The sequence below is a fragment of the Puma concolor genome, chromosome E4 (assembly GCF_028749965.1).
Source record: "Puma concolor isolate L17-30 chromosome E4, mPumCon1.1.hap2, whole genome shotgun sequence".
NCBI lineage: Eukaryota > Metazoa > Chordata > Mammalia > Carnivora > Felidae > Puma > Puma concolor.
In genome coordinates this window covers 62,563,850-62,586,864 of record NC_141683.1, presented here as the reverse complement: position 1 = coordinate 62,586,864, position 23,015 = coordinate 62,563,850, and the positions used below count along the sequence as shown (strand labels likewise).

Sequence of the window (23,015 nt, the reverse complement as noted above, 5' to 3'; positions counted from 1 at the left end):
ATCCATGGGATACAGGTGTGCTGTTTTGAAGGGACACATGCACCCTGATGTTTATAGCAGCACTATCAACAATAGCCAAAGTATGGAAAGAGCCCAAATGTCCATCGATGGATGAATCGATAAAGAAGATGTGGTATACATAATATACAATGGAGTATTACTTGGTGATTAAAAAGAATGAAATCTTGCTATGTGCAGCTACATGGATGGAACTAGAGGGTATTATGCTAAATGAATTAGCCAGAGAAAGACAAATATCATATGACTTCACTCATATGAGGACTTTAAGACACAGAACAGATGAACACAAGGGAAGGGAAGCAAAAATAATATAAAAACAGGGAGGGGACAAAACAGACTCTTAAATATGGAGAACAAACAGAGGGTTACTAGAGAGGGGTTGTGTGGCGGGGGGAATGGGCCAAATGGGTAAGGGACATTAAGGAATCTACCCCTGAAATCATTGTTGTACTAGATGCCAATTAACATGGATGTAAATTAAAAAAATAAAAAAATAAATGCTCAAAATAATAATAAAAATACCCTAACAAATTGTTTTTAGCTCTTAAAAAAAGTAGAAACAAAGAAGCAGGGGACCCTCCAAAACAAGAGAATTTTTCTAATGCAAAATATAATAAGTCGACAGTTCTTATTTTGTGTCCGCATGACAAGAGCTGTGCATTTACGTCAGGACTACAGCTACACATGATACAAATGGTCAAGGGATTAAGCCAAGCCCACGCCTACTCCATGGACTGCTTATTTAAGACAGCTGAAATAAATATCAACAGAGTAGATAATACAACAGACACACAACATCCTGTAGATAAACTGTACCTGCTTCTTGTCCCTGGAACCACAACCGCACCACTTTCTTCATTTTTTCTCTGTAAAAATGCTGCAAATTTATTTCTTGTCGTAGGTGGTGTGCTTATGTTTTTTTTAACAGTAGTTCCATCTACCAGGTCAGGCATGAGCATTTCAGAGTTCAATGATTTATGAGCTTCACAGTTACTTTTCTTGGTCTTCTTTGTGAATGAAAGGGAATACTGACTCAACAGATCGTCTTCTGACAGCTCCTCTAAACAGAAACAAAAACAGTCCGTAAATCTTTATGCCTGCCGTGTGCAGACTCAGCCTTAATGTTACAGCCCACATCTCACTGTCTTAAGGATGAAGTCTTATTTCTTTAACAGTGCATCCCGAAAGGAGATACAAGAATGACTTAGAGGAAAAAGGAAATTCCCTTAAGCTGTGGTTTACAATTTCACAAATTAGTTAAGATTTAATGTCCATTGTTTTTATGATTTTATGTGAAATTACTGAAACCAAAATTTCAGGATACGATCAATTATGTAAGGCTATATACTTATTATACCAAAGGCTTGATTTTGAATGAAAAAAGAAATTAAGGCAATTTACATGCCAATGTATGATTTACTGTTTGACTTTTAAAATGTTCCAATAAGACAGCTCAGAGCCTGGAGCCTGCTTTGGATTCTGTGTCTCCCTCTCTCTCTGCCCCTCTCCTGCTTGTGCTTTAACTAACTAACTAACTAACTAACGAAATAAATAAATAAATAGATAAATAAAATGTTCCAATAAAACCAGCAGCCATTTCTACACACCGTCCATACGTTACAGTCTCGGAAGTATATGTGACTGTCATGTTGTGAAGTAATCTATGCTCCAGTTCTGATCCTCATTACCGAGTTATGGGGCCCTAGAAACCTGTGTGACAGATGTATTCTATGGCATTAGAATAAATCATAAGACTAAATAATACAATAGGTTGATGCCTGACATAGGCCACCAGAGATGGTGCTTTAAATCAGTCCAACTAATTCTGTCTGAACAGCCTCACTCACGTAGGAATAAGTACTCACTACTTTAGAAGGTCAGAAAAATGGTTGCAGGTACCAAACACTAGAGAGACGATGATGCCTCAAATTTAAAAACCTATAGATTTTTAAGAAGCCACAGATTTGCAAACTTGATTTTGATTCCTGGCAAAAGCCTACATTTGTTTATTATGCAGAGAATTGTGAGCCCTTATGGAAGAAGGAAACAAAAGCTGAGGATCCTCAGCAAGGTTTCTCCAAGAAGCAGCCATGCCAGGCTAGCCTCATTTTCCTTTTGTGATAAGGTTTTAGACTAGCTATTTGGGGGAATGTCACGGATTTAGCATATTTTGAATTGAGCAGGACACCTCAGTGTGTCTCATTATTATCCTGGTGGACAATGCAAAGCAAAATAACTGTAAATTAGCTATTATGTGGAATTGCAGCAAACTGAAGAACCCCAAAGACTGCAGGCTGAACGGCGGTCTGGCACCTAGTGTACGTTCTCTCAGTGTCTCTACTTGTGCTGATTCCATCAAATGTTACACAAGCAAACACATTTTAACACAGGGAGCCATACTTCTCTAATTTCCAGGTGACACAGATAATACCCATATGTAAGTAGACAATCCGAAGATTTTTTTTTATAAAGGCAGAACAATGGATTATAGTGAAGATTGCCTCAATACAGATAATTTACTTCACATTCAAGTTTAAACATATAACTGTACCTGGTTTAACAACTAGTGGATTCTGATTATAAACAGTAAATGCAGCAAAATGACAGGAATGTTAATAAAAGCTAATGCTATCTTATTTTGTAATATTAAAGCATAGTCTCTGGGTGAAGGGCTGAAATAGTGACATAATTCTTAATTTTTACTGTGCTCTGTGGTAAGAAGACTGTATTTCAACAATCACTGACTATAATAGTCACGCAATCATTAAAAACTACATTGTATCCAAAACACAACATGGTAGGTAAGAAACAGCTGGGGAAAGAAATTTAGGAGAGTCACAGTGGCTGTCTCTAAATATATGACAGGCTGCTGACTAAAAGGGGTAAACTTTTGGGGCTCTTGGGTGGCTCAGTCGGTTAAGAGTCTGGCTCTGGCTCAGCTCATGATCTTGTGGGTCTATGGGTTTGACCCACATCAGGCTCTATGCTGATAGCTCAGAGCCTGGAGCCTGCTTCAGATTCTGTGTCTCCCTCTCTTTCTGCCCCTCCCCCACTCAATGCTCTGTCTCTCTCTCAAAAAAACAAACAAAAACCTTCAAAAGCATTTTTTAAAGGGGTTAACTGTTTTCTGTTCTGTTGTTGTGTTTAGATGTGTGTCCAGGGCACAAAATCCAGTGATAGGTGGTAGTTATAGCATAAAGAACTTACAGATAAGAAGCTCCCTACATAAAATGAATAGCTGATTTTCATGGGAACAGAAGGGAAGGAAGGAACTAACATGTATACTGTACTTGATACATACCAGGGGCTTTTAGAGGTTACCCTATAGAACATATACAAAAATTTGTGAATAGGCAACATCGTTCCCATTTCAGAAAAGGAAACAAAGCTCCAGAGATATAATCAGGAAAAGATTTAGGTGCAGAAGGAATCAATACATTTTGACAAAAGATGAATCATCTATACCTAAATTTACAAAGGGCTTGTTTTATTTTTGTTGTTAGACTTTCATTCATTCATGTAGCTATCTGAGGAAAAGAGAGAGGGGACAGATTGCAATTATCCTTTCTACTTCTACACAGCTTCTAGGAGAAAAGTGAAACACCTTTCTTTGCCCAATACTTAGTATGCCACTCTCACATTGTACTGCCACTCACATTGTACTGGAGGTTCCAGAAGACAAGAAAAAGAAATAAAAGGAGGAGGGGAAAACAAATGAACAAACAAACAGCATCTAGAGTGGAAAAGGAGAAGCATGACTAATCTACCATTATTCGCAGGCAGTATGGTCATCGATACAGCAATCCTGCAGAGTCTACAGAAGAGACACTATGAACCAATATATAAATTTAGTAAGGTTGTCAAACAGGAGATTAAAGCACAAAAGTCAATTGTACAGTTGACCCTTGAACATGAGAGTTAAGGGCACTGACCCCCTCCAGAGTCAGAAATCTGTGTATAACGTTGGACTCCCTGAAAACTTAACTACTAGTGGCCTACTCTTGACCAAAAGCCTTACTGATAACATAGCTAATTAACACATATTTTGTATGCTATATGTTGTACTGTAATAAAGCTAGACAGAAGAAAATGTTAAGAAAATCATAAAGAGAAAATACATTTACTGCACTGTATTTATAAAAAAAAAAAAAATCCACATATAAGTGGAACTGGACAGTCCAAATCCTTGTTCAAGAGTCAACTGTATTTCTAGCAATGAATAACTAAAAATCAAAATTAAAAGTGTTTGCAATAACATCAAAAATCTGAAACATAGTGATAAATTTGACAATATATGTCTGTAAGACCCACACACTAAAAATTACAACACACTGCTGAAGAAAAATGAAAGACTTCACTAATCAGATCAGAAAATCCAAAATAGTGGAGTGCCTGGGTGGCTCAGTTGGTTGAGCATCCGAGTTTGGCTCAGGTCATGATCGCGCAGTTTGAGTTTGAGCCCAGCGTCCAGCTATGTGCTGACAGCTCAGAGCCTGGAGCCTGCTTCAGATTCTGTGTCTCCCTCGCTCTCTGCCCCTCCCTGCTCATACTCGTCTCTCTCTCAAAGATATAAACATTAAAAAACAAAACAAACAAAAAACCAGTATAGTTAAGGAGTCAATTCTCCCCAAAACTGATCCATAGATTCAACCAAATTCTAATCCAAAATCTCAGCAGGCTTTACTTATTAAAAAACATTTTTTTAAATGTTTATTTATTTGAGTGTGCTGGGGGGGTGGCAGACAGAGAGAGAGAGGGAGACACAGAATCTGAAGCAGGCTCCAGGCTCTGAGATGTCAGCACAGAGCCTGACTCAGGGCTCAAACTCAGGAACCACAAGATCTTACCTGAGCCAAAGTCGGATACTCAACTGACTGAGCCACCCAGGTGCCCCTATTTATTTTTAAATTGACAGCTGATTCTAAAAATTGTATGGAACTATGAAAATCAGAGAATAGCCACAACTTTGCAAAACACGAACAAACTTAGAGGACTTCTTTTACTTAATTCCAAGATTTACTATAAAGCTATGGTAATTAAGACAATGTTCCGGCATGAAGATGGGAAAAGACCAATGATACAGAATAATAGAGTCTAAAACAGACTCACAAATATATGGTTAAGGTCAACTGATTGTCAACAAATCTGCCAAGGTAATTCCATGGGGAGAGGGCAATCTTTTAACAAATGGTGGTATAACAAGTGGATTGCCACATACACTAAAAGTGAACCTTGATCCTTACCTCACACCATATAAAAAATTCATTCAAAATGGATCAAAGACCAAAATCTGAGACCTAAAACTATAGAAGTTCTAGGAAAAAATAAATAAAATAAAGGAGAACATCTTACTGACCTTGGGTTTGGCAAAGATTTCTTAAATGTGATCAACACTCACTAATATTTCACAATATGTACCACAAGCAAAATACATACCACTTCTTGGTCTTTTCACAATGGATGACTTCCTTGGAAGATTTAATCCTTTAACACTGATCACTTGTTCAATGCCCACAGTACTTGGACTTTCCTTCAATCTTATAGCATCTGAAGCAATATTCAGTTCAAATCTAGGGCAATAATTCCTATGCCAAATGCTATTAACATTAGATGACTTCTGGCATGTTTTGTCATTCCAACTATGACTTCTTGACTGGGCAGGCTACAATAGTAAAAAGGAAAAGGGTTACTTGAAGAAGGAAAATAGCCAAATCATTTCCCTTCTCAACATAAATTATAAGTAAACAATTAACTTATTCTTTTGAATAGTTTTTGAGGAAATATGTTTTTTTTTTCTTAATATTTATTTTTGAGACAGTGAGAGAGTGAGACAGTGTGTGGGGGGGGGGGGACAGAGAAAGAGGGAGACACAGAATCCAAAGCAGGCTCCAGACTCTGAGCTGTCAGCAGAGCCCGATGTGGGGCTCGAACCCATGAGCTGTGAGATCATGACCTGAGCCAAAGCCAGACACTTAACCAACTGAGCCACCCAGGCACCCTGAGGAAGTATCTGTTCTTTAATAACATTTTCTATTTTGATGTACTACACTTTTCCATTAAATGTGTCTTGTATTCCTGGGTCTGCTTCTCGTAATGAAACTCAAGTGACCTTGTTAGCTCATTTCTAAGAAAAAGTGAATCTTCCTAAGATGAACAGTGCAAGAAATGAAAATGCACTTGAACAAATGTAGCCAGAAAAAAAGTACTTTCTTTTAAATTTATTTTTTAGAAACATTTTACTTATTTTTATTTTAGAGAAAGAGCATGTGGGTGTGTGTGCAAGAGTAAGGGAGCAAGAGGGAGAGAGAATCTTAAGTAGGTTCCATGCTCAGTGCAGAGCCTGACGCAGGACTCGATCCCAAGACCCTGGGATCATGACCTGAGCTGAAATCAAGAGTTGGATGGTTAACAGACGGAGCCACCCAGGCGCTCCAAAAAAAAAGTACTTTTAAAATTCCAGTATTATTTCAAAAAATAGTAATTAGTTTAACAAGCATCTGGTAATAAGCCTCTGAATAGTCATTTACACACCCTTTCTTTACAAAGCACCTGAAAGTTAAACCATAAAACAGTGTATTTAAAGTAATCAACCATCCCACCTCTAGAAAATGGTTGAATTCAAACCAAAACAATCTAATTTATAAAACTCTAGTTTCTATTAGACCCATACTTGGTACCATCTTCAGTGGACAATCTGGAGAAACAGAAAGCTACTTTGGTCTCCACTGAGTCTTGCATAAAACTTTCTCTGACAAAGAGTTTGCTGACAGTAAGTGCTGGTAAGTAGTCATTCTTAATGCTAATATAAGTTATTCACAATGACATCATGGATATATTAAGAGGATATCAATAAAACTCTAATAGAGAGGCAAAGGGAAAAATTAACAAAGGCATAAAAAATGTTGGTACTCAGGGCATGAATTCCAGTCAACAAAAATCCCACCTAACTTGGAATGAATCTAAGCTCTCAAAGAAAGGATAAAAATAAATAAAACAAGGTGACATTATTCAGGATACGCTTTGAGAATTAACAAGGAAGGTAATTTGGAATAAATGAGGAAACGGTTATAAAAAACAGCTTAATCGTAATGGCTCATGGCAATAGATCCCATTGACAGTTTTACTGAAAAAGACAACAGGCAAGTAGAAAACCAGACTGGGAAGACTAAATTTTAAATAAAAAGGATTAATTCGCTTGTACAGTTAAGGATTCCTACAGAAATTTCTCTATAAAGGGATGGACATCTTAGTGAGCCATAATGACTCACTGGACAGATGACTGGATAGATTCGATACAGCCAAATATTATAGAGTTTCTGAGACAAAGAAACAACTTAAGAATCATTCCTGATGAAATTATACTATCAATAATTCAAATGTGTAAAGATAGCAAAGTATACACTTTTCAGTCCCCTTCTTTTGATTATTATCCCCCAGAACAAAACACAAACTCCATCCGCAGTAAAACTAGGATATCTGTGTCGATCAGAGTATAGACAGAGGAATTTTAAGAACTCAGCAGAAGAGAGATCAAGCCCAAGTGTCTGCAGAAAATACCAAAGAGAAGTCAACTTCACCTGCACAAACATGAGAAAAGCTCAGGAATTGAAGGGACCAGTTATCACACAGGCTTTACATGGGGCAGGGCTAAGAAAAGGAGGATTATTTGACCCTTGGTCCTTTATCTTCCAACTGACCAGTCAACTCACACCTCCCTGCCTTCAGAACCAGAGTAACTGTTCATTTGAAACCCAGAAACAGAAGGCACTTCAGAAGGTGGGAAGATCCATTTATCTAAAGACAGATATCAAATTAAAGGCTCACCCCAACTCACTTTCCCTAACCGGCTCTTAAAATGCAAACTGCCACGGGGACACCTGGGTGGCTCAGTTGGTTAAGCGTCTGACTTCAGCTCAGGTCATGATCTCACAGTTCGGGAGTTCGAGCCCCGCACTGGGTTGTGCTGACAGCTTGGAGTGTGCTTCGGATTCTGTGTCTCCCTCTCTCTCTGCCCTTCCCCTGCTCATGCTCTGTCTCTCGTTCTCAAAATTAAACATTAAAAAAAAAAAAAGCAAACTGCCACGTTTCCATGTGCCAGTAGAAATTGTAGGATCCCTTTTTGGAAAAATGGAACTCTGCAGAGAAAACATGCTGACATTTGAGACTTCACAAAATCAAGCCAGCTTGTTGGCAACCAGATCACCCAAGGGTAAAGCCCAAAACTGTAGGCCCCACTCGTTCACACAAATTTTCTCGAGCTTCTCGGTGCCTCTCAAATAGGAACAACTAGACAAGAAGCTTCAGATGTTTGAAGAAAAGTCTCCGCTATGAAAGAGAAAAGGCCAAAACAAGTATAAAAAAAACAAAAAAACAATTCAGAGCAGAAAATGTGCAAGAAATTATAATTGGTGTTCTCAGAGAAAGATCCGTGAAACAGAATCTTTAATTTAATAGGCCACATGTGGCCACTGGCTACTACACTGGATAGTACAAAGTTGGAAGACAAATGTTTCCCAGAAAAAAACAAAGGACAAAGACATGAATAAGAAAAACTAGAGGACTAAGAAATAACATCTAATTAATAGAGAGGTTCTAGGAAAACAAAGAAGGTTTACATGATTTGAGATGATCAACATAAGGTTCTTTCCTAGTAGCATTAGGGATTTGTGTCCTCTTGGTAGGCTTGGTTTATTTCAGCTGACAGTAATGATTTCTTTTCAACGCTCAACTGGTCGCCAGTTTATCAGCGGCCACCTTCTCCAGGCTCACCTCTTTTTCTTTCTCAAGGCCCTCTGCTTCCTTCACATGGAACACTAGGACATTCTTGGGCCATCCATAATGAACTGCTTACTACCCTCTTCCACCCATGCTTCAACCTGTAGTCACTCATCATCTTGAAAATCCCCACTGACATTTGCAAACCCAGGACACGTGTTTCTCCACAAGGAGACAGCAAAGCTTGGCCTGGGATCCTAACTCCCCAATTATTTAAATGTGTGATCTGGGCAACTTCCCTAACCTCTGTCTTGTTGTTTCTTCATTTGTAAAATGGGAATAATAATATTGACCTCACAGGCTTGTTGAAGAGTAAATGAGTCACTATGCGTAAGGTTATTAGAATAGTATTTAGAACATAGTAATGCCCCGTAAATGTTTGCTACTATTATTATGAAGAATTCTCTCCAGTGGAGTTAGGTGCATGGTCTTTTTATTTTTTCATGGAGCCTAGCATACATCTCTACTACAGAATTTACCTTATTTCTATCGATATAACCACGTCTCCCTCCCCTAAGGAATGAGCACCAGAGAGGAAGAATTAGATTTTATTTTTGTTTATATTCCAGAACACTAGCTAACCTATGCTAATTACAGTGCTTAATAAATGCTAAGTCAGGAACTGAATTAGTGAGCAAGGGTGGGAAGACCTGGATTAGACCAGAAGCTTTGTGAGAGAAGAAACTATCCTTCAGGAGGACAACTTAAAAGCAAAAGGACTTAGCAATGAAAGAGATCATGTAGCTGATATTCATTCCTTCCATAGATAAACATGGTAAAAATAATATAGCAGCGAAGTTCTTAATGTCCTGCCTTTATGAAAATTGCACTCTGCTGGGAAGACTCACAAAGTCAAGTATTGAGATGTAATTTATGTAGTGAAAAGTGCTAGAAAAGAAAAAGGAGAAATGTTATTAAGGAAAGCTGATAAGGAATGAAGAGTTGTTTTTTGTTTTTAATTTTTTTCGTGTTTATTTTTGAGAGAGAGACACAGCATGAGTGGAGGAGGGGCAGAGAGAGAGGGAGACACAGAATCTGAAGCAGGCTCCAGGTTCTGAGATATAAGCACAGAGTCCAACGCAGGGCTCGAACTCACAAACCACAAGATCATGACCTGAGTCAAAGTCGGACACTTTACTGACTAGTCACGCAGGCTCCCCAAAGAGTTTGTTCTTGACTGTGGATGGATTTAAGGTTCTAGGAAAACATTTATGTAGAAATCCAAGAAACATTCAGAATTACGTGGCTGGTACTAGACTGGAGATAGGGTTAAAGATGTGCGAGGTTTCTGCATAAGTAAAGCCATCTGAACTTATTTTAGGAATAGATATGAACAGAAAAGAGAACAGAGAAAGGAGAGAATGGTTGGGGGGGGGAGGTTGTCAGAAGGGATATACACAACCGGAAAAAGTAGAAGAAAACATGGAGGGGCTCAAGGACAGAGCTCAGAGGCACTCAATATTTGCTCATTGAGCAAAAAAACCAGCTTTTCCTTCCAATGGTAGCATTGCTAGGTTTGAATCTTCAAAATGCCAAAGGCCAGAGGCGAATGGCGTGGGATGAGAAGAGGCTTGTAGACACAAAAGAAATGTTCACATCTAAAGGTCTGGTAATATATCATGTGGTTGCTTTTTAACTTAAGGAAATTAACCAATCTACCTATGTTCTAAGACAGACAATTTCTCTAGCATGAAGTTGTTTTAAACCCACACTGTGCAAACAGCTGGGATACAGCAATCCTTAGAAGATGTTTATTACATGAAGATTTGCCTTTAGTCACAGTTCCTAAGACATAACTAAAACATGCTCTCTAAAAGTGAAGTCACTTAAAAAAAAAAAAACTCATTAAGACGTTACCGTAGCAATGTCTGGATTGTAGTTATCGATCTGTTCAAAAGTATTTATATCTTTATTTCCAAGTGCTATTTGAAGAGCTATGGAATCATCAAAATACCTAGGTTGGTAAGATTAAGGAAAAATGCTTTCATTAACAACCAAATGAATATAACTACGATAGAAAAGTGTTTCCTATCGTTGCAGAAAATGCTCAGGTTTAGGGCTCCAGCAGATCCTGACTTTCTACCTTCAGCATTCCTGAAACCACAGGTGTCGTTCACTAGTGTCTACTTGTCACTAGTAGATCACATACGTGACCCAGGGCTCTGAACCACACTGAGTGTATGTAGCCCGGGTTAGGAGCAGGGCACACGGTGTGCACACGTGCCCAGGACGGCCCTCCTAATAAATCGAGCTTGTTTGTCGAGAAATGCCGCCCTTGCCATGGGTACCTTAAGTGACTGACTCGGTACATGTTTCTGTCAAGTCAACCCAAGTAATTAGCAAGTTATAAACAAAAAGCTGCTCTAAATTTACCAGCATGGTATTTAAAGTTAACAAAAGAGGGGCGCCTGGGTGGCGCAGTCGGTTAAGCATCCGACTTCAGCCAGGTCACGATCTCGCGGTCCGGGAGTTCGAGCCCCGCGTCAGGCTCTGGGCTGATGGCTCGGAGCCTGGAGCCTGTTTCCGATTCTGTGTCTCCCTCTCTCTCTGCCCCTCCCCCGTTCATGCTCTGACTCTCTCTGTCCCAAAAATAAATAAAGGTTGAAAAAAAAAAAAAAAAAGTTAACAAAAGATAGGCTTCACTATAAAAAAGAAAGCAGAAAACAATTTACAGGCTTTTTACTGAATGTTTCACTAAAAATATCTCCATAAAAATAAGAAAGAAATACAAAATTCTATTCTGGTTCAGAAAGGATACTGCCCAGCGTAGCTCAGTGTTTCAGGATCAATGTCGTCTTCATATGCATTCAGAGGGATGAGTTTCCTTTTGATGGGATCAAAAACTAGCTGATAAAGAAAGGTATTGTTGGCCCGAATAAATCCTTTGATGTAATCTTCTGGTACCGTTATATTCATCTTAAGATAGTGTCCAATTTTCTTGATGACCTAATAATGGATGTAAAAATATTTACTGGTTATCTACAAATACAGAATAGGGAATGTATCATCTCCAGGACCAACTGGTTCACATTACAGGAGGCTGAGGCGAGACAGAAAATCAACTAATTTTATCTACATTAAAAACCTCTACCAGAAAACACAATCATGTTGCAGTACTAAAAACTGTCTCTATGACAGTATCTTCTTTGATTTTTCTATTAACCCAAAGAATGAACAATTCAGTTACAACGTCAAGTTTATATTCCCATGTGTGATGTTAAGACACATTCCTCACCCTCAAAGTCCCTTTTATCTAAAAAAGCAAACAACACACAAAACCTGAGAATTAAAAATGGAGTCACCATCGCATCACACTCACAGGTGAAGAGCCAGAGAGTGAGACTCAGAGGCCCGGGAGTCACAGGCTAGTTAGTGCCCAGGGCTCCATTCCCGGCTCTACTACCAACTCCTGATGAGAACTGCCCGAGGCTGGTGGTGGAAATTAGCTTAACATATACTTATTTTTTAAGGTAAAGCTATCTGGGAAATGACAGAGTGGTGATGTAGGAGTCTCAGTTTTCCAGAGGATACCCTGCACATGATATTGCATCAGATTGTATGAGGATGTAGATGCGAGAACTCAGCTGTCTCCTATCAAGCCATGTTAGAGATTTACATAAATGTGCAGTTCCTGTCATTTTCATGTTTTTAGAAGACACGGCTGTTTCTTTAGAATATGCTATATATGTTGAGAGTGAGAGCAAGAGCGAGAATCCCAAAGAGGCTTTGCACTGTCAGCACAGAGCCCGATGTGGGGCTTGATCTTACGAACCATGAGATCATGACCTGAGCTGCAATTAAGACTTGGACACTTAACTGACTGAGCCTCCCAGGTGCCCCATGAATTTATTATTGTTAATTTTAAATTAATAAACATTTTAGTTTTGTTTGAATTTCATTCAGTAAATATCAATAGCTATAACCCATTAAACAAAAATTATTGCCACGAAGAGCTTTTAAGAGTGTAAGTGGTGGGGCGCCTGGGTGGCTCAATCAGTTGAGTGTCAGCTCTTGACTTTGGCTCAGGTCATGATCTCAGTTTGGCTGATCTCAGTTTGGCTCAGGTCATGATCTCAGTTTGTGACTTCGAGCCTCACATCGGGCTCTGTGCTGCTAGCACGCAAAGTCTTGGGGATTTTCTCTTTCTGCCTCTCTCCTGCTTGTGTGCTCTGTTCTCTGTCAAAATAAATAAATAAACTTAAAAAAATTAAAAAAACAAACAAAAAAAAGAGCGTAAGTGGATCCTGAGACCAAAAAGTTTGAGAACCACTTACAACAGACAATAGGACAGAAACTGAAAGATAATTTTAACATTAATTTTATCTAGAACACTTTACCCTTAAGTCTCTTTATATAAGTCTTCATTTAAAAAATTTGTCAATTGCTTAAAACAGGTTCATCAGTTGCCAAAAACAAAATTCTAGTGTTTTGGTCATTTTTTCCTTTCAATGACACAACATGGGCTGTGGACAGGATAGAATATTTAAAATTCATATTCTGAGGGGTGTATCTATGATGGAAGAAATGGTTTGGAAACTGAATATGGCACTTGGTGAATCAAATCACTCCCACCTTTACAATATCCGGATTATTGGCTAGTCTGAGCACTTTGCAGGCCTTTGCTAACCCGATCCCACGCAGTGAGGAGAGGTAGTCACAGCCTGAAAGTATGCACATATACCGGAACTTCTCCTCGGTGAACACGTCCCCAAGCTGCCTGCACATTCCCAGCCGAGCCTGGTCAATTTCTAATCCATTTCCAAACTGGTCCATTTTTAAAATCACCTTCAAAAGGAAGGGAAATTGTTAAATACCTAAGTACCTGTAAGGGTCATTTTAATGTTTCGTGATCTAACCCATTGTAATATTCCTAAGAATTCTTTCTTGTTATTTAGCATCACATTGAGAAGAGAGACAGGCCAGGTAATCACTGTGCAATTTGTAAATAAATTAAACTGAAACATACACTATGTCTAGATAGGGTCCTGCACCAGGACTCCCTTGCCCTGACTCTGGTAGAAAGAGTGTCTCTTACCCCCTACTGACATTCAGAGTTGTCATGGCGATCAAATAACAATCCATACAGAAATCCTTTCTCTTAGAGTAATACATGTTCATTGTAGAGAATTTGGAAAACGGAAATTCAGGAAGAAGGAAACCAAAGTTGCCTGACACCTCTCATTTGTCACTGTTACCCAACATTAACCCTTCAACAGATCCTTCTAGTCATCTATAAAATATATAGATAATATGAATAACATTGGCAGTAACAAAAATGAGATCTTATAGTTTTGTATCTTAATCCTCCCTTACTATGTCATGATAAAATTTTCCATTAAACAGTTTTATACATAATTCTAAGTAACTGCAAAACATCCTGTTAGGTAAGTTATTTACCTCACCTAGTTGAAAAAAAATAAAGCATATAAATTATTACCAAAAATAAGAATAGCAAGTCTACACTCTACTGAAGAATTCGGATAAAACAAAACCTTTTAACCGTAAGGGCTTACTCTGAAAAAGTGTCCAGATTACACAAATGTCAAGCAGCAAAACCCTGCATTTTAAAATTTTTTTTTTTTCAATGTTTATTTATTTTTGGGACAGAGAGAGACAGAGCATGAACGGGGGAGGGGCAGAGAGAGAGGGAGACACAGAATCGGAAACAGGCTCCAGGCTCTGAGCCATCAGCCCAGAGTCTGACGCGGGGCTCGAACTCACGGACCGCAAGATCGTGACCTGGCTGAAGTCGGACGCTTAACCGACTGCGCCACCCAGGCGCCCCAAAACCCTGCATTTTAAATAAAATAATTATTAACATTGTAAAGTAGATATTAACTGCAGGTATTAAATAAAATAAAGTGATGATTCCTGGAAAAGAAAAACCTTAGTGCCTTGATTTACACCATTGCCAACTGCACAGAAAACAGTATGAAGTAGTAAAGTACCTTTTTACAGCCAAAAGCGAGGAGATCAGAGTCCTCTGTGATTATGGCTTGTACAATACCAGCTTTGTTAAGATAGGCCAGCTGCGCGTCTGCTTCGTATGGAGCCACGAGACAATCCACTCCCTGGGACCGGGCAGCCTGCCAGAGAGGATCATGGTCAATCTCCAGGATGGCATCTGGAGAGCACTGAACAATTTCCCGTTTTACTACCAGCCTCAACATGCACATGCTGATAATTGTTTTCAGAAATCATTTCCTTTGAAGTGTTTCTACTTTTAGTCCTAGCAAATATTGAACTAATCATATAGCCACAAAGAATTTAAAAAATTCTTTTTTAAAAAATCACTTTATAAATTTGGAGAAAATAGCTGTACATGCAGAGGGAGAAAAAAAAAAAAAAAAACAGAAGCCAGAAAACTTTAATTATTTCAAGTTGTAGAAAGCTTGCATCTTCAGAATGGCTATGCTCCAAAAGCATACAAGACATTTGTTTGGAGCTCTGGATGTATTTTCCCTACGAAAATATATTTTCTTTTCACACTACAGAAGTCTACCTGACACTGTTTTGATAAAACTACAGAATTTAATCACTATATTTATTTTCCTATTTGTTTACCAAGCAGTTTGAACAGAGGCCTGAAGGAGGGTAAGTGAGGGCTGGGACTTTGGGCCACTGAAGTAGGTCTATGGTTGTAAGATGCTTTTAAGCAGAAGCTGATTGAGGAAGACTAGGGTCGGAGAGTTCCGGAGTCAGTGAGGCTGGTTCTACAGACCTGACGGCCTACAGTTGTGAAGGTTATACATGTTGAAGACTACAGGGCAGTGGGGTGAGACTGATGCTCCAGGAATTAACACTTCCGTCTCTACAGAACAAGGTGCCCATGGAGCTCATCTAAGTCACTTATCTAAAAAGGGAGAGGGTCTCTTAGTCCTTAGGATTTCTCCCCCTGGAGACTGTTGGACTCTTCTCTGTCAAAAGATCCCGCTTCCTCTTCCTGAGACCTGCCACTTCCTTGAGTTAGACCGAGAGTAATTTCCCTCCCTTCATTTTCTTGCTCTCCCATCAATATACAACTCATAACTAGCTTCGATGAAGTTGGCCATTTGTTCTCTTTGGCTTCATTTCCTATTGGGCTTACTTTAATGACTTTGTGGGCCATCACATGTGTGATATTGATGGAACGGGTAAAACATTCTCTGGCTTCTGAAACCTTCCCCTCACGAAGAAGCTGCTTTCCCTTAAGAAGATTGGCTTGTCGTCTTCTGCAAGGGGAAAAAAAAATAGTAAGAGGCTGACTTCAAGAAATTCAAGAAATTTTCCTAGGGGAAAAAAAATAAACTTTGACTCATTGGACAGTGTGTACCAGGTGCTTGAGAACATTAATCTGGATCTTTTGGGCTTCGAGTCAAAAAGAACACAGGTGATTTATCATGTACGCACACACAAGCGTATCCTCAGACTTTTTTACATCACGCTTTATGTCAAGGGAAAATGCAGTAATTAAGACACTTAAGAAAATATGAGTCAAGGGTTTTATACCATCAAAACTTTTAAGTATAAAGGGTGCACCTTTATGGACATATAAAGAACTTGAGAAATACTGTTTCTGAGCTTTTCTGTGGAATCTACTAGACAACAAATTTCAGAAAAACCAAAATAACATCTGCATAAAAACTGTCAATAATAATCAAGTATGTGGTAATTTGTAGAATACTAAATACAGGTTAAACAGAGAGACAGTGATAACACACATTCTAACAATATGGAACCACTATTTTTAAGTGGGAAGAAAGCATATGCAAAAGGAGAAAGAAATTTTAACCGTTTTCAATAATCATATTGGTACGGGTATCAGTATTTTATTCTGAATCTATTCTTGAGTATAATAAAATACGTGCATTTACTTTGGGATAGAACAAATGAGTAATTATAAGATACTCCAACTTCATCATCCCTTTACCCTTGAAAATAAGGATTCTAGGTATGAAGAAAGGAGGTGAAGATACACTGCAGAAGAGGTAAAAACCCTGAGTCCTGAGTTTGACTTGGAAGAATCAGTCTGAACTTATGAGGTTTTTATCTTTAAGTAAATGTGCGCATACATATACAAATTCCCTAGTTGCACAGACTGGGCTCATGGAGGAAGAGACTTGTAGGAAAGGATTTTAAGTGCCTCCTCCCACTGCTACAATGGCACAGAAAAAGCTGATCTTACAAAGACAAAAAGAATATGCAGGACAGAGACAGGCAGCTGAGACATGTTTTTAGCCATTCTTGAGCTTAGCAAGAGAAAATTAGTAAGTATCTGCAATTAGAATTAAGACCCGGTGGGCGACACCCGGGTAGGATGTGGTTTGGACTAGTCTCTCAGCCGCTCTGGTTTAGGTCTGTCACCAATCCTTTCAGAACTAACCTAGAATGAACTAACTTTTATTGAGAGTATATTTGGTAAACTGTACATTATTTGTAATAGAACGTGGGCTCACACAGTTTCAGTTATTCCTTTATAAACAGTCTTTATAAAGTTCTGGCTTTAAGAATCAGAACCCTCCAGTGTGAAACTGATCTGACTCTGTATGTGAATCAGAGCCCTCCAAGTACAGCTAGGTTCCAAAACCTAGGTCTGAAAAACTCTCTAACCTATCTAGGCCGAGAGAGAGCACAGCCAGGACAGCAGCACCCTAACAGATGGCTCCCTCAGCGAGGCTTACTTCTGTCTGGGTGTGATTCACACTAGCTCTGACAACTAAGCCCAGGGGTCTTTCCTATACAACACAAGGACTCTGGGACCTAGAAACACAGATGCGAGGGGGGGTGTGGGGGGAGGGACAAATGAGAGCAAATGAATATGGGGAGGATACCTGTTTTATTAAAATACAGAAGTTCTTTCTGAGGCCTGTTGTTAGAAACTTACTAGAATCTGTGAGGTTAAACATGAATGATAAAATTTCTGGGTTAACTATTAAGGGAAATAGAAGACATTACTTTTCAACTAGAAACAAGAGACAATAAAGGTAGAAAAAACAATCCAGAAGTCAAGCAAGGTAGGGGTTAACCTCCCCCCCCAAAAAAAGAGAGAGATGGACAAATATAAAATACCAAGAGAAACAATGTATTAAAATATATTAGTAATTAATGGTCAATGTGAAAAGAATAAACTCTCCATTTAAAAGATTTTCAGGGGCACTTAGGTGGCTTAGCCGGTTGAGTAGTCTGACTCATGGTTTCAGCTCAGGTCATGATGTCACAGTTTCAGGAGTTTGAGCCCTGCCATTTGGCTCTGTGCTGGCAGCGTGGAGCCTGCTTGGAATTCTCTGTCTCTGCCCCTTCCCTGCTCGTGCTCTGTCTCCCTCAAAATAAATAAATAAACTTAAAAAAATTTTTTTTTTTCAAAAAATGGCAAAGATTGACAGACTGGATAAGAAAACAAAAACAAAACACAGTAATGTGTTCTTTGTAAGAGACAAACCTTAAAACCAATGAAGTAGTAAGCTGTAGGTAAACAAATAAAAAAAGACAGTGGGAATATAGAAGGAAAAGTTATGGCTACGGTTATAATCGGACAGAAGACTTTAGAACAAAAAATCAAAACTAGGGACTAAGAGTCACTAGTAAAATAGTTACCACAAGAATGTAACTAATTCTAAACTTGAATGCAACCAATAAAATAGCTTCAAAATAAAACAAAAATGATCAGAACTATAAGGTAATTGACAATTCCACTACCCCCACCCCCCCACGAACAAAACCAAACAAAACAACAAAGATAGATTTGAGCACCATAATCAATAAGTTTGACTTACTGGACAATCTTCCTCTTAATAACTGAAAATACATATTCCTTTCTAGCACACATGAAACACTTCAAGAAATTTGTTGAAGTACTAGGCTATGAAGCAAGCCTCAATAAATTAAAATTCAAGAAAATTGGTATAGACTATAGCATCAGACCTTAACGCAATTAGAGTGAATAGAGAATCAACTTACTCTCTTCTAGACTTTTCCACTTCCTTTTTAGAAGGTAAAGTACATCCATCAAATACAAGAATAGGCTTGATCCCATGAGAGAGTAACATATTTACAAATTTCATACAAAATCCTACATACCTATGAAAATAAAGAAAAAAAAATTTTAGGTGCATTGCGTATTATAAAGTAATACTCTTTAAAACCAGAGGAGATGGATTATGAACAGGGAAGTTTTTTTTCTTTCTTTTCTTTTTTTAAAGCAAAATGTTTTCACAGGACATGAAAACTCTAATTTAGGCTTCAGGGTTCAAATCCTGCCTTGGATCCTAACGGGCTATGTGACAGCTGATGAGTTATTGACATTCTCATCTACAGATTAAAAGGCTTTGACATCCCTTCCAGTTCTGATGTTTTGTGGTTCCAAATCTTGCCTTTTTTCCATTTTTTTTTTTTTTGCTTTGAAAAATTTCAAATCTACTGAAAAGTTGAAAGAATAGTACAATAAATACCTGATCCCTTCAACCATACCATTATCACACCCAAGAAATTTAACAGCAACAAAATATCATCTCACATACAGTCTGTACTAAACTTTGTCCAACTGTCTCAACAGCTCTTATAACCAGTGTGTTCTGGTGAAGATTTAACAACCGGTTTGGCAAGAGGAGGTGCCTGTTCCGTAGCATCTGTCCATTTCCCTGACATGAATGTATTACAACGGTGGATAAACTACCAATGCGGGGTCACGGAATGCTGAACTGGGAGAAGACGGTGGTGCACTGTGAACTTGGATGAGTTGGCTGCAGCACAGCATTGCTACATCCTACCCTGCAACGGTCCAGGATCCAAACAAGGATCAGGTATTGCATTTAGTGCTCTATTCTGGCAAAGCAATTAACTGGACAAAAAGAGCTACATCACAACTTCCCTCATCTATAAACAAAAGGATATTTAATATAAGTCTCAGTCTTAACTGGCAAAGAGTTAATACAAGGTGCAGACTTACTTATCAGTAGGTTCACCTTTGGCTAGTTTTTCAGCACAAGCAATAGCTCCTTTGTGAAGCCAGCAATATGTATCCACAGCTACTACCTGTCCTTTATACTTCCTCACGTGGATTGGTTCAGAAGCTTCTTTGATAAATTGCAGCAATCCTTGTATCCCCATTGTGCCAAGTTAACTGCATGATACGAGGGGAGAAAGGGAAAACAGCAATATTTAAAGCAAAACATATTTATCCAAAAGGTTTAGAAAAATAAGAAGAGATCAGAAATTGATATAGCGACTGTTATTGCTTATTTGAGAATCACCTCTTTAATACTCAATTGGGCTCCTCCCTGCCAACAATTTCCATAATCTAGAATACTTTCGCTAATCTCTAACACTAACTCTAATGTCACTTGATAGTTCCTTAACATTTATTCTTTCCAAAGTGCTTTCTCACTTGGAATCATCATGTATGTTTCAAGCTGTTAACACACTACTAGGCACACAGAAAGTGCTAAAAGAGCATGAGTCTCTCTCTCTCTCTCCAAAAAGGCATTGCTAAAAGCCACAAAACCGTGCATGCTAAGGCATCACACTGCCTCTACACAAGCATGTTAAGAGCCAGCATGCACATCAGCGTAGGAGTGGAAACTCCAAAGAGAAGGAAAGTAGACATTTCAATTGAGAAAATAAGCAGAATTACAGAAGTAAATTGGTACATTTTTAGGACTTAAATTCACTGCCATCAGAATGTCTTATTCCAAGCAACCAACATTCTGTTAATAAGCAGCAATGGTGCCCAGCGACAACTCCATCAGACTCTCTGAAAGTTACTCCAAAGAAATGTGAAAGTGTGCTTGCTGTGCAAAATTTCAGACGAATGCTTCTTTCACTTCCTACCCCGTCCCGCCCAGAAAGAAGCCCCTAAGTCCCTTCTATACAGAAATTCTGGACAAGGAGGGGGATTATTTGCACCCACCCCTACCCAGTCAAAAATCCACATATGCCTTTTGACTCCCCCCAAACTTAAAGCCTCACCAATAACATAAAGTCAGTTAACATATATTTCATATGTTACATGTGTTATATACTGTATTCTTATAGTAAGCTAGAGAGACGAAAATGTTAAGAAAACCATAAGCCACACTTACAGTACTGACGAGGGGGTGTGGGGCAAGCTGAGGGCTAAGTACAGGCTATTAGCACCCGCCCCACCCCCACCAGGTGGAATATGTGTGATATTCCTCAGACCTCCTGGCTACCCAAGAACAAAGGAAAGGGGTGTAAGTGCTTGCCATGGTGATGTGGGAAACTAAGGCAAATGAAAAATTAAATCCCCTTACTGCTTACAGACCATTGACAAGTCCTTGAAACAGTAAAGGAGCTCAGCTGCCTTGATGATGACAAAAGGTAATCTTTCCTAGGGGCAAAAGGTAATCTTAGCTTAACATTATCCCAACCTGGAGGCCACTGTCAGTTTACTTTAGCATAAAAATTCCTTGGGAAACGTCCTTCATCTCAACTCCCCCAAGATATATGCTGGCAATCATACTCCAAGCTTATGACCTCCCCTGCCATGCATCTGAAGGGTCCCAGGTTTTACTAATCCCAGGTATTACTGCAGTAATTAATGGCATTTTCCTAACAGCAGCTCAAGGTCCTGGTAACCTTGCTTCCAAAATTCCTTAGAGACCTACCCTATCCTTAACCCTCTCCCAACCTGAGGGGATATAATCAGTTACCCCCAAAGTTACCCCAGTGCAGCTCTTCCTGCCCATGGGTCCTGTCCCTGTGCTTCAATAAAATCATCTTTTTGTACCAAAGACTTCTTCAAGAATTCTTTCTTGGCCATCAGCTCTGGACCACCGCAGCATCACCCAGGAACTTCACCAGTACCGTACTGTATCGAAAAAAATCTGTTTGTCGTGGACCCTCACAGTTCAATCCCCTGTTGTTCAAGCGTCAGCCGGCCTACCCACCCCCCCACTCCCACTCCTCATGATAAAAATTGAAAGCAAGGAGGCTGAACAGCTGCTTGGTGTTTCCTAACATCAACCTCTCCCACCAAACTACGTTTGGAAGGAAAGGAAGAAGGCACAGGGTGGCAAGTTAGCCTCACCTTGATGCTGTATCAAAACTCGGATGCTCTAGTTCAGCAGCGCATTCACCAGCTGCGGAGCCAGGTGGGGGGATTCCGACGTTTAAATCCAGGTAATCTGGCTGCAGGTGCTCCTCAAGCCGCAGTTTGAGAAAAACAATCAGCCTCCCACCTCTCAGACAATGCCTCTAAAAAGAGTTCTCTTCCACTTTGAGGAAAACTGACGGAACACACATTCCGTGAAGCTGATGTGTCTTCTAAGCTGGGTAAATACGCTCGCATAAACGTTTCGTCTGGAGCGTGGTGGGAATGGCCGGGGGCCGCTGCGCAGGCATCATCTCAGGGCGCCCGCCAGCGGCACGCCAGCTACAACACCGGCGACCTCGCCGCCCCACTCCCGTTCACAGGCTGTGCACAAGCGGCCCGCAAGCCCATTCCAGAGAACACGCTTCCTTTCGCCTGCACGACATCAAGAAGACAGTTCACTTTCCACATTTAAACGCCGGGGGAGACTGCTAGGTCGGCGGCAGCCCTGCAGGAGTCCCGCACGCAGGAGCCTGCGCCCGCGGACCCTCTCTGCCCTCCCGAAGGGCAGCCCCGCGCCGGCCCGCACCGCGATGTGCACTCGGGACTCTGCGGCCGGGCCGAGAAGACCTCGCCGGACCCATCCCCCCCGTGCTGGAAGACAGGAGTCCCGAGAGGACGCCACCCAGGGCCCACGCGTAGCCCGCTCCGCTCCCTCTCCGGGCAGGGCTCTCCCCGTCCGCCCCAAGGGAGCCGTGAAGGGGCTCCGAAACCCACCCCCGACGCGCCCAACTCACCCTGGGCCAGCTCGCCCGAGGCAGGCGGCTCGGAACACAGAGGGCCGGGTGGCAGCCGGGCACCAAAGACTTTTCAATTTGCGCGGGAGAGCCCGAGGCCCCGCCCCAGCGGAAGTGACGCCAGAACGCCCCTCCGCGACGCCGGCGCCGCTTCTCTTGGCCTCCACTTCCGGGACGTGAGCCTCGCTCCTCGTGGAAGCGATGGCGGCCCCGACCCTGAGACACCGCGACCCCGCGACTCCGCGACCCCGGCCGCCGCCTCCCGCCTGCATACTGTGCTGCCTTCCGATGGCGCGGGTGGAGCTGGAGCAGCTGACCCACGGGAAACAGTCCCCGGAAGTTGGTAATTTTCACTCGCCGGCGCTGCTGGGAGTTGTAGTTCTCTGCTGATTGCG

At 40.4% G+C, this 23,015-nt stretch overlaps 1 protein-coding gene across 3 annotated transcripts in view; it reads right to left on the bottom strand.

Annotated features, from left to right (window-relative positions):
* EXO1 (exonuclease 1) overlaps positions 1-22,814 on the bottom strand; it is a 38,290-nt gene extending 15,476 nt beyond the window's left edge. The window contains exons 1-11 of one of the 3 annotated variants that reach the window (XM_086694719.1): positions 22,621-22,811; positions 21,821-22,258; positions 19,721-19,894; positions 18,733-18,852; positions 15,884-16,007; positions 14,745-14,882; positions 13,369-13,581; positions 11,555-11,742; positions 10,654-10,750; positions 5,458-5,683; positions 838-1,081 (exon numbers count right to left, since the gene is read on the bottom strand). In XM_086694719.1, the coding sequence (XP_086550845.1) occupies positions 838-1,081; positions 5,458-5,683; positions 10,654-10,750; positions 11,555-11,742; positions 13,369-13,581; positions 14,745-14,882; positions 15,884-16,007; positions 18,733-18,852; positions 19,721-19,881 (1,511 nt within the window). In that variant the 5' untranslated portion in view covers positions 19,882-19,894; positions 21,821-22,258; positions 22,621-22,811. Of the gene's footprint in view, positions 1-837; positions 1,082-5,457; positions 5,684-10,653; positions 10,751-11,554; positions 11,743-13,368; positions 13,582-14,744; positions 14,883-15,883; positions 16,008-18,732; positions 18,853-19,720; positions 19,895-21,820; positions 22,259-22,620 lie in introns of those variants that run through there. The other 2 variants (XM_086694721.1, XM_086694720.1) reach the window with 2 other exon arrangements.
* Between the last annotated feature and the right edge of the window lie 201 nt (positions 22,815-23,015).